Source organism: Artemia sp. Qi Xiang Cuo, chromosome 12, assembly GCF_049724085.1.
Source record: "Artemia sp. Qi Xiang Cuo chromosome 12, ASM4972408v1, whole genome shotgun sequence".
Classification (NCBI taxonomy): Eukaryota; Metazoa; Arthropoda; class Branchiopoda; order Anostraca; family Artemiidae; genus Artemia; species Artemia sp. Qi Xiang Cuo.
This window is the reverse complement of record NC_142805.1, coordinates 32,361,257-32,378,779: the sequence shown is the minus strand read 5'-3', so window position 1 is coordinate 32,378,779 and position 17,523 is coordinate 32,361,257. Positions and strand designations below refer to the sequence as shown.

The following is a 17,523-nucleotide window of genomic DNA, read 5'->3' as shown; positions in this document are numbered from 1 at the left end:
AATTTACTGTCAAGTACCGATGCCTTTTGCCTTCTTTTTTAAGGAAAACATTTTCCACAATTTACTGTCAAGTACGATGCCTTTTGCCGCCTTTTTTAAGGAAAATATTTTCCACAATTTACTGTCAAGTAACGATGCCTTTTGCCTCCTTTTTTAAGGAACATATTTTCCACAATTTACTGTCAAGTACCGATGCCTTTTGCCTCTCTTTTTAAGGAAAATATTTGCCAGAATTTACTGTCAAGTAACGATGCCTTTTGCCTCCCTTATAAAGGAAAACATTTGCCGGAATTTACTGTCAAGTGTGATGCCTTTTGTCTCCCTTTATAAAGAAAAGATTTGCCACAATTTACTGTCAAGTACGATGCCTTTTGCCTCCTTTTTTAAGGAAAACATTTCCCACAATTTACTGTCAAGTACGATGCCTTTTGCCTCCTTTTTTAAGGAAAATATTTTCCACAATTTAGTGTCAAGTACGATGACTTTTGCCTCTCTTTTTAAGGAAAATATTTGCCACAATTTACTGTCAAGTACCGATGCCTTTTGCCTCTCTTTTTAAGGAAAATATTTGCCGGAATTTACTGTCCAGTGTGATGCCTTTTGTCTCCCTTTATAAAGAAAAGATTTGCCACAATTTACTGTCAAGTACGATGCCTTTTGCCTCCTTTTTTAAGGAACATATTTTCCACAATTTACTATCAAGTACCGATGCCTTTTGCCTCTCTTTTTAAGGAAAATATTTGCCGGTATTTACTTTCAAGTGTGATGCCTTTTGTCTCCCTTTATAAAGAAAAGATTTGCCACAATTTACTGTCAAGTACGATGCCTTTTGCCTCCTTTTATAAGGAAAATATTTTCCCCAATTTACTGTCAAGTAACGATGCCTTTTGCCTCCCTTATTAAGGAAAACATTTGCCTCAGTTTACTGTCAAATACGATGCCTTTTGCCTCCTTTTTTAAGGAAAATATTTTCCACAATTTACTGGCAAGTACCGATGCCTTTTGCCTCTTTTTAAGGAAAATATTTGCCACAATTTACTGTCAAGTACTGATGCCTTTTGCCTCTCTTTGTAAGGAAACTATATGCCGGAATTTACTGTCAAGTGTGATGCCTTTTGTCTCCCTTTATAAAGAAAAGATTTGCCACAATTTACTGTCAAGTACGATGCCTTTTGCCTCCTTTTTTAAGGAAAATATTTTCCACAATTTACTGTCAAGTACGATGACTTTTACCACCTTTTTTAAGGAAAATATTTTCCACAATTTACTGTCAAGTACCGATGCCTTTTGCCTCGTTTTTTAAGGAAAATATTTGCCGGGATTTACTGTCAAGTACGATGCCTTTTGCCTCCTTTTTTAAGGAAAACATTTTCCACAATTTACTGTCAAATACGATGCCTTTTGCCTCCTTGTTTAAGGAAAACATTCTCACAATTTACTGTCAAGTACGATGGCTTTTGTCTCTCTTTTTAAGGAAAATATTTGCCACAATTTACTGTCAAGTACTGATGCCTTTTGCCTCTCTTTTTAAGGAAACTATATGCCTGAATTTACTGTCAAGTGTGATGCCTTTTGTCTCCCTTTATAAGGAAAATATTTGCCACAATTTACTGTCAAGTACGATGCCTTTTGCTTCCTTTTTTAAGGAAAACATTTTTCACAATTTACTGTCAAGTACCGATGCCTTTTACATCGTTTTTTAAGGAAAATATTTGCCTGAATTTACTTTCAAGTACGATGCCTTTTGCCTCCTTTTTTAAGGAAAACATTTTCCACAATTTACTGTCAAGTACGCTGACTTTTGCCTCCTTTTTTAAGGAAAATATTTTCCACAATTTACTGTCAAGTACGATGACTTTTTCCTCCTTTTTTAAGGAAAATATTTGCCGGAATTTACTTTCAAGTACGATGCCTTTTGCCTCCTTTTTTAAGGAAAACATTTTCCACAATTTACTGTCAAATACGATGCCTTTTGCCTCCTTGTTTAAGGAAAACATTCTCACAATTTACTGTCAAGTACGATGGCTTTTGTCTCTCTTTTTAAGGAAAATATTTGCCACAATTTACTGTCAAGTACTGATGCCTTTTGCCTCTCTTTTTAAGGAAACTGTATGCCGGAATTTACTGTCAAGTGTGATGCCTTTTGTCTCCCTTTATAAAGAAAAGATTTGCCACAATTTACTGTCAAGTACGATGCCTTTTGCTTCCATTTTTAAGGAAAACTTTTTTCACAATTTACTGTCAAGTACCGATGCCTTTTACATCGTTTTTTAAGGAAAATATTTGCCTGAATTTACTTTCAAGTACGATGCCTTTTGCCTCCTTTTTTAAGGAAAACATTTTCCACAATTTACTGTCAAGTACGATGACTTTTGCCTCCTTTTTTAAGGAAAATATTTTCCACAATTTACTGTCAAGTACGATGACTTTTGCTTCCTTTTTTAAGGAAAAAATTTTTCACAATTTACTGTCAAGTACCGATGCCTTTTACCTCGTTTTTTAAGGAAAATATTTGCCGGAATTTACTTTCAAGTACGATGCCTTTTGCCTCCTTTTTTAAGGAAAACATTTTCCACAATTTACTGTCAAGTACGATGACTTTTGACTCCTTTTTTAATGAAAATATTTTCCACAATTTACTGTCAAGTAACGATGCCTTTTACGTCTTTTTTTAAGGAAAATATTTGCCGGAATTTACTTTCAAGTACGATGCCTTTTGCCTCCTTTTTTAAGGAAAACATTTTCCACAATTTACTGTCAAGTACGATGACTTTTGCCTCCTTTTTTAAGGAAAATATTTTCCACAATTTACTGTCACATAACGATGCCTTTTGCCTCCTTTTTTAAGGAAAGTATTTTCCACAATTTACTGTCAAGTACCGATGCCTTTTGCCTCTTTTTTTAAGGAAAATATTTGCCGGGATTTACTGTCAAGTACGATGCCTTTTGCCTCCTTTTTTAAGGAAAACATTTTCCACAATTTACTGTCAAATACGATGCCTTTTGCCTCCTTGTTTAAGGAAAACATTCTCACAATTTACTGTCAAGTACGATGGCTTTTGTCTCTCTTTTTAAGGAAAATATTTTCCACAATTTACTGTCAAGTACTGATGCCTTTTGCCTCTCTTTTTAAGGACACTATGTGCCGGAATTTACTGTCAAGTGTGATGCCTTTTGTCTCCCTTTATAAAGAAAACATTTGCAACAATTTACTGTCAAGTACGATGCCTTTTGCTTCCTTTTTTAAGGAAAACATTTTACACAATTTACTGTCAAGTACCGATGCATTTTACCTCGTTTTTTAAGGAAAATATTTGCAGGAATTTACTTTCAAGTACGATGCCTTTTGCCTCCTTTTTTAAGGAAAACATTTTCCACAATTTACTGTCAAGTACGATGACTTTTGCCTCCTTTTTTAAGGAAAATATTTTCCACAATTTACTGTCAAGTACGATGACTTTTGCCTCCTTTTTTAAGGAAAATATTTGCCGGAATTTACTTTCAAGTACGATGCCTTTTGCCTCCTTTTTTAAGGAAAACATTTTCCACAATTTACTGTCAAATACGATGCCTTTTGCCTCCTTGTTTAAGGAAAACATTCTCACAATTTACTGTCAAGTACGATGGCTTTTGTCTCTCTTTTTAAGGAAAATATTTGCCACAATTTACTGTCAAGTACTGATGCCTTTTGCCTCTCTTTTTAAGGAAACTGTATGCCGGAATTTACTGTCAAGTGTGATGCCTTTTGTCTCCATTTATAAAGAAAAGATTTGCCACAATTTACTGTCAAGTACGATGCCTTTTGCTTCCTTTTTTAAGGAAAACATTTTTCACAATTTACTGTCAAGTACCGATGCCTTTTACCTCGTTTTTTAAGGAAAATATTTGCCGGAATTTACTTTCAAGTACGATGCCTTTTGCCTCCTTTTTTAAGGAAAACATTTTCCACAATTTACTGTCAAGTACGATGACTTTTGCCTCCTTTTTTAATGAAAATATTTTCAACAATTTACTGTCAAGTACGATGACTTTTGCTTCCTTTTTTAAGGAAAACATTTTCCACAATTTACTGTCAAGTACCGATGCCTTTTACCTCGTTTTTTAAGGAAAATATTTGCCGGAATTTACTTTCAAGTACGATGCCTTTTGCCTCCTTTTTTAAGGAAAACATTTTCCACAATTTACTGTCAAGTACGATGACTTTTGCCTCCTTTTTTAAGGAAAATATTTTCCACAATTTACTGTCAAGTACCGATGCCTTTTACCTCGTTTTTTAAGGAAAATATTTGCCGGAATTTACTTTCAAGTACGATGCCTTTTGCCTCCTTTTTTAAGGAAAACATTTTCCACAATTTACTGTCAAGTACGATGACTTTTGCCTCCTTTTTTAAGGAAAATATTTTCCACAATTTACTGTCACATAACGATGCCTTTTGCCTCCTTTTTTAAGGAAAGTATTTTCCACAATTTACTGTCAAGTACCGATGCCTTTTGCCTCTCCTTTTAAGGAAAATATTCGACGGAATTTACTTTCAAGTGTGATGCCTTTTGTCTCCCTTTATAAAGAAAAGATTTGCCACAATTTACTGTCAAGTACGATGCCTTTTGCCTCCTTTTTTAAGGAAAACGTTTTCCACAATTTACTGTCAAGTACGATGCCTTTTGCCTCTTTTTTTAAGGAAAATATTTTCCACAATTTACTGTCAAGTAATGATGCCTTTTGCCTCCCTTATTAAGGAAAACATTTGCCTCAGTTTACTGTCAAGTACGATGCCTTTTGCCTCTTTTTTTAAAGAAAATATTTTCCACAATTTACTGTCACATAACGATGCCTTTTGCCTCCTTTTTTAAGAAAAATATTTTCCACAATTTACTGTCAAGTACCGATGCCTTTTGCCTCTCTTTTTAAGGAAAATATTTGCCGGAATTTAAAGTCAAGTGTGATACCTTTTGCCTCCCTTATTAAGGAAAATATTTGCCTCAATTTACTGTCAAGTACAATGCCTTTTGCCTCCTTTTTTAAGGAAAACATTTTCCGCAATTTACTGTCAAGTACGATGCCTTTTGCCTCCTTTTTTAAGGAAAATATTTTCCACAATTTACTGTCAAGTAACGATGCCTTTTGCCTGCTTTTTTAATGAAAATATTTTCCACAATTTACTGTCAAGTAACGGTGCCTTTTGCCTCCCTTATTAAGGAAAACATTTGCCTCAGTTTACTGTCAAGTACTATTAGTACAATTTACTGTCAAGTACGATGCCTTTTGCCTCTCTTTATGGAAAATATTGGCCACAATTTACTGTCAAGTACGATGCCTTTTGCCTCTCTTTGTAAGGAAAATATTTGCCACAATTTACTGTCAAGTACGATGCCTTTTGCCTCTCTTTTTAAGGAAAATATTTGCCACAATTTACTGTCAAGTACGATGCCTTTTGCCTCTCTTTTTAAGGAAAATATTTGCCACATTTTACTGTCAAGTACGATGCCTTTTGGCTCTCTTTAAAAAAAATATTTGCCGGAATTTACTGTCAAATACGATGCCTATAATATAATAATTTAAGTTCATTTCCCGATCCACTACTTAGCTTTGAAAATTGTATTAGCCAACGATTTGTTTTCATGTAGTATTTTTTTTCTAAAAATTCGTTCTTTTTAGAGATGAATCGAGTGATTCTGCCACTGATGAAGATGAAGAGCCTGGTTTGCTGTACTATCCGAGAGATGGGAAAACTGATGCTATAGAACTTCCAAATTCGTCAACTATTGAGACCGGTCAAAGGCCTGGGATCGAGCAGCTTGAACCTGATAATCTACTCGATGGACTGTCAAAGCATGTTAAGATAAGTGAAGACAAGAAAATCGAAGACTTAGAAAAAGAAGAATTGACTGAGGTGGAGTGCCATATTGATCATGGAGTCCCTCATTTGGTTGAAAAACCTTTAATAGGAGACACTGACCAAGAAAAAGTATCAACTTCAGCTGATTTAAATTTATCTCGTGAACTAATGAATAGCGCACCCCAGTTTGAGAAGGGTAAAATATTAAAATCAGCAACCTTTCAAGCTTCAACATCTGAAAATTCTCATGTGCTGAAAGAAGAGAATTTGAAAGAGGGTGGTGTTGAACATAGACGACCAGCAAAGAAAAGTGTAAGATGGAGCTCTGAGTTAAATGAAGTGAAGTTGATATCAACAAGTGACGTTTCAATTCAGACTCAGGTAGGATCTTTCACTCCAAGTGTTGTACCTTTCGAAAAACCGGTTCTAAGCAATGTGATCTCATCTCCTAGTGACATCTATAAGCTGTTTGAAGACAGGCCGCATACCTCATTGAAAGCAAGGGAGCAGGATAGAACAGTAGAATTAGAACCTTCGCTGGAAAAAGGTGAAGATATCGATCTTGAAGCGAGAATGGAAATAGAAGATTTAGCTGAGCAAGTCCTTAGCAATGAAAATACCACTGGAATGGTAAGTAGTTTATTCCTCGATTTGCTTGAAGAACTAATGTCGGAATTTTCAGCATGGTGATAGACTATTAAAAATTATAGATTCTTCATTGAAAATAAGAAAAGAACACTCGACTTGGAATGACTTTAACACTCTCACTGCATGTTCTTCCTTTTAGGCTCAAATAACATGGCTGGGTTCGATTCGGAGACCTGGGTTCACATTCCTTTTAGGTTCATGCTAGACGGCATCGACTTTGTAAGCAAAGCAATAGTCCAATTTTAGTGAACCGGAGGTGGGAGTCCGTGCCCAAGCGAAGTGACAGCTCATTTAGAGTTCCAAAGGTCCGACTTCTTGTTATCGTATCGTTGGCCCATCCATTTGTGAACGAGTGCCAAAGGCCCAACTACTTGTCATCGAATCGTTGGCTCATTCATTTTTGAGAGCTCAGTGTCGTTGCCACCAAGCAAAGCGAGGCACCCCGTTCATGAATCATTCCTGGCTAAAAATCTGCATCCGAGCCTTTTAATAATAATATATTGCGAAAACAGGCTTGCGCCTCTACCTACAAAAATTTAAATAATCAAATGCTCTTTCACTATAATGATTGTCAATCTTTTTCTTAAATGCATTGCCTGAATCTGAGTTGACAGTGTCTGATGGTAGTGTGTTCCACTCGGAGACAATGCGGTTGCTGAATGCCCATCTACCAACATCTCTTCTGAAATGTTCTTCGGTTAGCTTAAACTCGTGACCTCTCAGGTTATTATTCTTGAATGTTATTATCTCTTCTGGAGGGATGTTGTCGTAGTATCTGTTGCATATTTCATATACTTCAATAAGATCTCTTCTCAAAAATCAGTGTGAGAGACTTGGGAGCGATAATATTTTTCAAACGCTCTTGGCATGAAAAGGCTTTAAGCGATGGAACAAATTCAGTAGACTTCCTATGGATTTTTTCTATTGCATTGCTCTCTTTTTGGAAAAATTGTGTGGTTGTTGTATGGCTGTATTCGATCATTGGTCTCACTAACGATTTGAAGAGTGTAGAAAACAGTGTTGAGTCAGTAAGAGAGAAATTTCTTCGAATAATTACCAAGACTTGTGATGACTTAGAGGTGATTGAATGGTAGTGCTTGGTGAAAATACTGTCACTGTCTATTGTATCTCCCAAGTCTCGCGCTTCTTCTTGTATAGGTATCTGTTGTCCTTCAAAGCAGTAGTGCCGAGAAATATGTTTTGGGCCTAGCCGAACATGACAACTTTTTTTCTGTATTCACTTCCATGCTCCATTTTATTATCCATTGTGCTATTTTGTTTAAGTGGTGCTGGAGTATTTCTGTATCTTCAAAGCTTGTTATTGCGCGAAAGATTTTCCTGTCATTTACACAAAGCAGTATCTCTGAATCAATGTTATTTGGGAGATCATTTATGTACATATTGAATACTAAAGGCCCCAGAATACTACCTTGAACTACTCCACTTGTGACTTTTGTCTCATTGCTGCTAAGATATCCCTCCAGTCTCACTCGCGGAGATCTTCCTTTCAGGAAGTTGAGAACCCACTTTAGAATAGTATCACCAACACCGATAGACTGTAGTTTTTGAAGAAGTTGACTTTGTAAGACTTTATCAAAGGCTTTTCTGAGATCTAAGCATAAAATATCTACCTGCATCGCACTATCCATATTTTTTCTCCAGGCGTTTGTAGCGACAAGTAGCTGGCTTTCTGCTGATCTTTTCTTGAGAAATTCAAACTATGCGGGTGAAATGAGGCTTCTTTCGAGTAGGTACTGTAAAATATTATCGCGGAGTAAAGATTCTAGTATTTTGCATATGATGCAGGTTAAACTGATAGGTCTGTAGCTACTTGGATCTGATTTGCATCCTTTTTTAAAGAGGGGTATCACTGTTGCTTGCTTCCATTTATCAGGCAGGTTCCCTGTTTGTAGCTACTTGACAAAAATGTAGTGCAATGGCGCTGCAATTTCTTGTGTCAGCTCTTTGAGTATGGTACTCTAGGATGTAGGTCATCTGGACCTTCTGATTTGTAAGGTTTTTAGATTTTTTGTTTTTTTGTAGACCATTTGTATTGTCAGTTCTATTTCTTCAAATTTGCCTGTGACTAGCATGCTGACATTCCTCTTGACTTTCATCTTTGTCGCTCTCTGTTGCGAAAACTGTGGAAAACTGCTGATTTAGTAGGTTGGCTTTAGCTATTGGGTCACTGATTGTTAAATTTGTTGCTGGGTTTCTAAGATCGGGAATAACCGGCTGTTCTTTACGTTTTGAATTCACGAAGTTCCAAAACGCCTTGGGGTTGATCTTTGAGTTTTTGGCTACTTTCCTCTCCTTTTCGCTTGCTTCTTGTCTAGTGACTTTCCTCACTTTGTTGGCGATTTATCTATAATTTCTACGATTACTTTCGTTATCAGTCTGCTTGAGCGTCTCCCAGGCTTGCCGCTTGGTTTTTATTAGGTCAAGGATCTCTCGTTTTAGAGGCGGTCGTTTAAATATATTGACTATTGGTACATAATTCTTTGTGTGTTCTGTGATTACGGATGCAAACTTTATGTACATGCTATCTACTAGATATGTGTTGTTTAGTATTTCAGTCCAGTTAAAAACTTCTAGCTCCGTTCGCATGGTATTGTAATCACCGTAGCGTGGTCCGATTTTCCAACGGGAGGACCTATAGTAAGTTCTTTTATTAGTTCTGTATTACTGCATAGGACTAGGTCCAGTAGTGTTGGCTTGTCGCTTCCTCGGATTCTTGTTGGTTTTTTAATAAGCTGTTCTAGGTAACTATCGTTCACTACCTTCAGAAATTTCCTCTGTGAGGGTGACCCGCTATGCTCTAGGAGGTGTGGAAGGTCCCAATCTATGTAAGGGTAATTGAAATCTCCAATGATGAGAGTTGGTTCTGTTAATCTTTGACATATAGCGTGAATATCTTTAAAGAGTACTTGGTCATTCACGGTTGTGCTATTTGGACTTTTGTATACTATAGCCAAATTTAGAGTTGCTTGGTTTGTGTTTGATATCTGAAGCCAAATAATTTCCTGTCATTTGTTGTTGATGATACTTTCTGGGCTGATAAATTGTCTAAGACATAGCAAATAATTCCCCGACCTTCTTCTTGGTCTATGTTCAAGGTGTGGCTTTTGTAGCCGTTGATGGCCAACTCTGGTAAAGTTGGGAGATATCGACAGTGTTTAGGCTTAGCTTCGACTACTGCTACTATGTCTGGGTTCTTTGCTGCAATTTCTAGTTTTAATTCTGATAATTTGTTTGGTAGTGAATCAGCATTTAAATATAGTATATTTGTGTTTTTACTTTAGTAGCTTTTTTGTTAGGCTTGAAGGATGGTGGCATTTGTTGGGCTTTGTTTCTTCTACTCCATATTTGCCGTTGCTCTTTGTTGGAGTCTTTACCTCGCCTCCAATTCCTCCATTTGATCTCCATTTGACGATCGCACTGGGTGCAGGCATTCCTCTTCTGTTGTCAGTTCACGGCGAGCATTTGTCTCTGCATGGGCGTGAGATCTGGGTCTATATATACTTTGGTACGATATTCTTCATTTGATAATTTTCTTAGATTTGGAGCTGTCCTCAGGATTGTTTGCCTTTTCATCTTAAGCTCTTGTGGATTTTTTAGCTTAACTAACAAAGTGCGTGGACTACCATCTTCTTTTGGTCTTCCAATCCGGGCAGTTTCTAGTATCTCCCCTTCAGTGATATTTGCCCCGAGCTCGTTTTCTTGAGTCAATTTGACAACCTGTGTAGTGTCATTGACAGCAGTAGATTCAGGTAGCCCCATGACTACAAAATTCATCTTTTTCTGTTCTCTTAGTTCCTTTTCTACTTCTACTTGAATAATCGCATTTATTGTCGGCTGGATGTCGTGAGGTGAGGGTTTCTCACTATGATTTGAAGGTGTTGCCTCATGAGGTCTGTGAGGTTGAGCTTCTGTTAGCTGTCGCACTTGAAGCTGTAGAAGTGCTACTTTTCGCTTGCAACAGGAGAGGCATTCGTCTTTAAACAGGAGACGCTCGTTGTCTTCTCTCTTCATGACCAGCACGAGATCGGCATTTATACCTCGACAAGAGGCATGCTCCCACTCGTCGCAGAAAAAGCAGAGGAAAGAGGTGGCAATGTCGACATCTTTGTGACAGTAACTGCATTCTGTGTTGTTATCTGGGAAACTAGTGCTCAAAGAAATCTCTTTGGACTTCGTAGGCTGGCTTACCGAGGGACCTTGGCTTTGGGTGGATTCTTCTCTCGGAGTTCCTCTAGTATTTTATGCTTTTGATGGAGGAGTTGCTTTATATTGGTCGTTGCTAGAAGATATGCAACTATAGCATTCCCATTGTCCTCGGAGTTTGTCAGCAGCTTCCTTATTATACGCAAGGCCTGCGGCGCAACCAAAGTGGAGCCATTTTAGGCACTGAATTCCTCCTTGAGTCTCGGTACTGAATTCCTCCTTGAGCTCTTGTTACATTTTTCTTGCAACGTGGGCAGAGTTCTACCATATTTATGTTATTTATTTTGGCAAAGATTTTATCAGCAAACCTTCAGTTCAATTTGGCAACACCGGCGTTACAAGCTTTAATGATTTAGCGGTAGATAAGACCCGTGGGAAGTGCAACACACGAATCACCTTGTCCCAGCAGTTTAAGGATAAAAAATCCCTCTAGTACTGTGCGACCTCTTGAATGTTCGTTGTTGCTCACTTCTTCACAGGCTATCTCCGAAAAATGTAGCCCGAATTATATCGCCGAAAATGCGTGAAAAACGGCTGAATCAATGTGATCTGTTATTGTAACAAAATACACCGTCTAAATCTGGCAACTATGTGTATTTGGCAACTATGTCACTTCACTTATTCAGAAGGAACAGATACACAGGTGGCAACAAAGATGGTGCTATGGGGGATTATACCTCCATTTTCTTTTTCTGGGGGGGGGGGGTCTTTATTCTCTCCATCATCCATCTTATTGCACTTGCCTTTGTGTGGCAAGTCTGAAGGAACAATCGAGATTTGAATTAGCAATGTTTGAATGACTAAATTCTGATAACAAGATACTGAGTTATAAAGTATGGTATTCTTGATTCAAAGTCAAGTTTTAAGATTCAGATTATGAATGCTCCTTATATGCAATGTTGTAATTAATAGCAAATTCAGAAGAATGTCATTAATATGTTTCTTATTTTGTCCATTCTTTTTTATAAGAAGCCTAGCTATAAATTTTTATTATTATTTCATCATTTGCCCATAACACAGGAATGCCATTTGGGGAATAGCCGCCTTTCTCTCTCTCTCTCTCTCTCTAAAAAAAAAATTGTTTTTTTTTAGAAAGGTTGATTTCTGAAAACATAGTGAAAATAGGGTATGCTGTGGTCTTTGCTCTTTAGGTAAAGTCCAAAGGGAAAAATAGAGTCTGAATTAAGCATGGGCACTGTTCTATTTTGCTGAAGAAACAGACAAAAACAGGGCTTGAAAGAAACAGAAAAGAAACAGAACAGGTCAACAAAAAAACAGAAAACAGCTGTTTTTGTTCAAAACACGGCTGTTTAAACAACTGTTTTTTGAACACTTAAACGTTAATGAAAAAAAAACTAAATGATAGGTTTTGGCTTATTATTATAAAGTTAGTTATAACATCAGTTGTTTAAGCCCAAAAGCTTATCACTCAAAAATTGTGCTTTCCCCTTGTTTGGACATTGTATGGGCATACTGCCTCCGCACGAAAAATCTGCAATCAAAAATGTATGTTCGCTCGATACACTAGTAGTAGTACGCTAAAAGGCTTTAGAGTGGTTTTTGGCAGCTCGAGAAAGATCTCTTGGTTTGGGTCCATAAAATGAATGGGTTTCCAAAATGAAAACATTAACCTTTAAGTCTCTCATTAACTTCTCGTCAGGATTGCCACTTGCCGTAGGTAGTGCTTTTCTCTGGCGGTAACACTTTTGAGAAAACCTAGTACTATTGCAGCATTTTTTCCGCAACAGAAGTAGTTTTTCTAATGATGGGGCAAAAAATTGTCTGTGCACAAAAATATCGCCATAATTTTTTTTTCTTTATGGTTATTTTCTTCCATTTTGTCGTTCCAAAAATGCACTTATGTGTTTATACAGCATCTCCTCGAACTTCCCGGAAATGCATACTAGTTATTTGAGACATCTCGAAAACAAAATATTTTTCAGCATAAAATTACGCAGTCAGCTCAAAGTCATTAGTATTTAAGCTTAGCGCACTAATACCTACTCTCATCTGACTCATAGTCCCTAATTCTGCCTAGCTGAAACAATCTAGCAGCAGTATTTGATATGTTTGACACACCGAGTTCCATCATTTTACTTATGCTCCATTTCTAAAAATTGTGTGAGGCGTAACCACGCCTCTTCAAATTTTCAAATTATGAATTAAAACACCATTATGTAAGTTCAAAATTCTCAAATATCTCATTTTCGTATCACTTAAATAAAATCGGAAACAGATGAAAAACAGGTAGAAAAAAAACAGAAACAGGACGAAATAGCTATTATAAAAACATAAACAGAAAACAGAAACAGTGCCCATGCTTATTCTGAATGTTCTGAATCAACCAAAAGGTCTAAAAATCGAATATACATTGCGCGCGGTTATGTAAACAAAATCAGGTTTGAGTAAATTTTGATGAAATTCTTAGTAAAGTGCATTGATTCATGACACAATTTTATGCTAAGGATTGAATTTCCTTCAAAAGAGTGTGTGAGGGGTATAAAGATCTTAGGAACGCTGTGAGGACTCAACCAGTATGAACATGTTAGCTATCAGGGATGGCCCGGATAGCCTGTCTGACGAAAGATGAAAGTACTAAGGACACCAAAAATGAAATCTAATTCTTCAAATTGGTTAAGTGGAAACTTCCACAGCCATATACTTCTTAAAAAATTACGGTAAACTGAGAATTCAGTTTTTAATGAAAAAGATCTTAAATTTTTAACTCAGTTTTTCGCACTCGTGAGCGCCAGGTTTAAAAATAAGGAACGTGTGTGAAAAATCAACAGAAAATAATCGAAAAGAATATATCATCATGTTGCTTTGGAAGTGTAACTTTCATGATTGCTATAGCAAAAGACAAACACAGCCAGGAATCTAAGCTATGTATATTAAGGATATTATCAGAATCACTCAAGATTTGAATAATTAGTTAGACGACTTACCTACAAAAATTATCTTTTCATAAAAGCAGTTTAGGGTATTCTATTCTGTTATATTTATCCCTTTACTTAACTATTGCCTTATAAATCGAATCTTTAATTTCTTCGGTTTTAAAAATTTCACTTTCAGTACTTAATTTTTATATATTCCCATTAGCCTATGTTTGCTCAACAACCCGACCAAACAGAATGGGTGTTTCATCCTATTGATGTTGTATTACTCGCTGATTAGCTGCAGATAAATTGGTTGTTACAAACGTTTATAGGGCATGTTTGTAAACAAAAGAAGTTTCTGTAAGCCTCTTTCCGGATTCATTTGTGGCAACAATGGACAATATTTACATAGCAAAAATAATAGTTATAGGCATATAAAAACCAAAATAAAATTGTAAAAAATCCCAGTTTTCAGGTATGAATAGACTGAAGATGGAGCCAGGGGGAAGCAATGTTTTCATTTTAATGTCCTTGGTACATCAAGCGTAAACATTCTTTGATAGGTCTGTGTACAATATAGTTAAACTTGACAAAACAATATGGGATAGTAATGAGCTTTCCCCTCAATTTTGTGTCATGAGAACTTTATGACATTAACTAACCTAAATTCATAATAAGCAAAAAAAAAAAAATAATAATAACAAAAATCAAAATTATGTGAATTTATTTGTGAATTGTATGTGAATTTTCACAATGTTCATTCTGATACATGAGAACGGGATAAAGTATATCAGTGCCTCGTTATATGTGAGTGTGTTTGAGGCCTAGTAAATTTTTGCTATGTTTTTACCGCGTAAATTAATCATCTGCCAGAAATCGCTTAGTGTTCAGTATTTTAGGGATGATTGAGAAGCAAAGAAAGGCTGAGAACTCTGTTGTTCCAATGTAACCGGGGATAAGATATGGTTGGTTTCTACGAGATTTTGTCAACGCTTAAAACAAATGTTCAGGATATTCATATACTCAAAAAGAAATACTCAATATTTTAAGGCTAGCGTTGATAAGAAAAAAAAAATGAGTTTAGGAAATTTCCACGAATTAAAATAAGTAGTATTAGAACCGCTTTAGTAAGAAATAGATAGGTGATAACAGTGGATATAAACTTCAAATTTGATCACTTGTTCAGTCAATTATCAGTTACTGTAGTACAGAGGTGATGGGGGGTTTTCCATCAGAGCTGGAGAATTTGAGATCAAAAGTGTTCGGCGGTAATGTGGTAAGCAAATATTTTATTCACTATTCATCTTGTTTGTATAAAAAGCTAAGTCATTTTTTTGCCTTTTGTTTTTTGAGACATAGTGGGAAATGAGTCATACCAAACTTGGTCCCTTGGTACCACAGTATATAAATAATAGACAGTATGATCTATCTCACCCATTATAGAAATCCGGACCGAGGTGCAAGTGCTCCAGAGAACGTAAAAACATAAGCGACATTAGATCTTTTCACGGGTAGACAAGTCAGATTTCTCTTGAACGCGAAACTTGGCTTCAACGTTGGAACACTAAATTTTACAGAAACCAATTTTAGAGTAATATATTTCAATACCTATATGAAAATCGGTTATTAGTAGTGCAATGTTATTATTTGATATTTTTAGGAATTACAAGTAGGTTTCGAAGTCTCGAGTTGGTTTCAAAGGCATTTTGAGAAAGTTTCTGCCAAAATACGTGGTCCAGGGTAATTGGACCGCTGACACATACTAACATTAGTAACCCGCTAATGAAAGAGCATGTGGGAGGAGCTGATTGTACGCACCGAGAATGAAGAGCCAGAAATTGTCTGCAGTGAACTTACTGTTAATTATCTTTATACAGTGCTTGGTACCTGGTCAGTACCCATTGGGCTCTAATATCGGGGACAAGTCCTGCTTTTCAAAACAATAGGAAACTGAATAAAATTGAATAGATGATATGACAGTATCTGCTCTGATATAGGGTGTAGGTTCAAAGTTTTTTTCAGTTTGGGGAAGTTTTTGAATTATTCTGAGAGGTGGTATGTGCTTCTTCCCTCGCTTAGATAAACCAACGAATAGTTGATAGCTCAGTAAATTCTGATGACTTTTGTCTAAAAAAATTTACAACCCAAAGACGATGATGATGCACGATGATAAAAGAAAATAAATGAAACAAGGAGAACATTTGACGTGTTTGTTAATTTATTCTTACAAAATAGCATGGAAAATAAAATCCTTGCAAAAAATGAATGGAAATTAAAATCGGTACAAAATTAAAAGTTTGTGCATCAAACTGTTGAGAAAATCATAGTCTTCCGAGGTTTTAGACAAGACAATGAAAAGCTAAGAAATTTCTCTGTTGGAAAACTGTTTTCTTCATAAAAGTTTTTGAAAAAAAAATTGATTTTACTGTATTTTGGGTACAGGGCAGAATAAAGAGCAGGGTTTACATGGGATTATATCAACATTCAGTTTATTCAGCATTTTTAAGTTGTTTTACAGGTAAAAGGAAACGGTTTGCATTGATATCTAATTTTTAGGTACTTTTTTTAGATCTATTTTATGTATTAAATATGTTTTTATTCACTTTTTAAATAGTTCTTTATGCTTTTAGGCAGTAAGTGAGCATGTGATAGAAAGAAGTGGCCAAGAAGTGGAAAGACAAGAAATAGCCATTTCTTCGCAAAGACGAGTAAGCAAGTTCAAGAAATCAAGAGCTAAAAGATAGTCTCTGAGTTTATGAAAGGTTTCTTTTTTATATTTTACCATTATATTTTGGTTACAAAATTTTGTATTAATCTATTATAGTTTATCATTAATTAATTGATTTCTCTTCAGTTCATGCAGTATTATCATTGATGTCACAGTCAATATTTGAGCGAAAAGGAGGTTAAATGATGTTTTTTTTTTATATATATATCGAAGGGTGTTGATCAGAGAAAAGATTATGTTTTTTGGCCCAGTGTGTCGATCTGTATACTTTAGCGTTGTCTAATTTTTTTTTTCAGTAGAGAGGAGATTTGGATCTGCTTGCTCTTAGGAACGAGAAATCGTGCCCTAATCAGCCCTTTTTTAGTATGCAGGCATAAAGGTCATGACGCATTCAAACTAGAATTCTTAATAAATACAAGAAAAAAAATATGATGTAGTAGCTCTATGACAGATTCAAATCTGTCTAGTAGTCTCGAAGAGCAAATGTATTAAGAATTTTGTCTGAAAAAGGGGAGGGGAGGTCTTGAACAGTGAAAATATGCCCAAAGATGAAACACATATATGTACACGACTTTGCTTAAGAATCATGATTTAGGTCCTATAAAGAAAAATTGTCGTATAAAAAAACAATATAAAACATGATGAAAAAATATTGTCTTTCTTGACCTTTCTTATTCTAACATTTTCTTTATTTTTTTAATCTGAACTTTAATCTAAGAATAAAATCAAAAGTCTCCGAAAGTCTTATTATGACAAGGATAATGTCCATGTGGTAACCCTGCTTTCGCTGTATCTCCAATGTTCATCAGCCTGCATTGCATCCCACATCTGTACCTCTGACACTTTTTTCAATATAATGGACATAATTTACATGATTTATCGGTTTTTCTTTGTACATTTATTATATGTTGGTCTCCAAGGACTGTATCGCTCATTACTAGGTTGACACCGAAGGTTGTATATACCCAAAGTAGTCAAAGAGTTTGTAAGCTAGAAGTATTGAAACATCTTTTGTCACAACCATGACCGGTCACCATCATTTGGTGATTTTACTTTTGTCCAAATGCACCAAATCAATAAAGAATCAATAGAGAATCGAACAATAACTCATTTTCAAAAAAAGTTGTGAAATAGGTCTTTTGGTTGTGGACATTTGGGAAAATTCCATTTGACCATGTCAAATACTATTTGACAAAGTATTTTAACCTTG

The 17,523-nt window shown here is 35.8% G+C and overlaps 1 protein-coding gene across 1 annotated transcript in view; it reads left to right on the top strand.

The window, feature by feature from the left end:
- The window catches only part of LOC148946026 (uncharacterized), an 83,230-nt gene extending 66,812 nt beyond the window's left edge, over nt 1-16,418 (top strand). The window contains exons 5-6 of the mRNA XM_089097793.1: nt 5,657-6,467; nt 16,216-16,418. Coding sequence (XP_088953919.1) covers nt 5,657-6,467; nt 16,216-16,329 — 925 coding nt within the window. The 3' untranslated portion in view covers nt 16,330-16,418. The remainder of the gene's footprint in view (nt 1-5,656; nt 6,468-16,215) is intronic.
- The last annotated feature ends 1,105 nt before the right edge of the window (nt 16,419-17,523 follow it).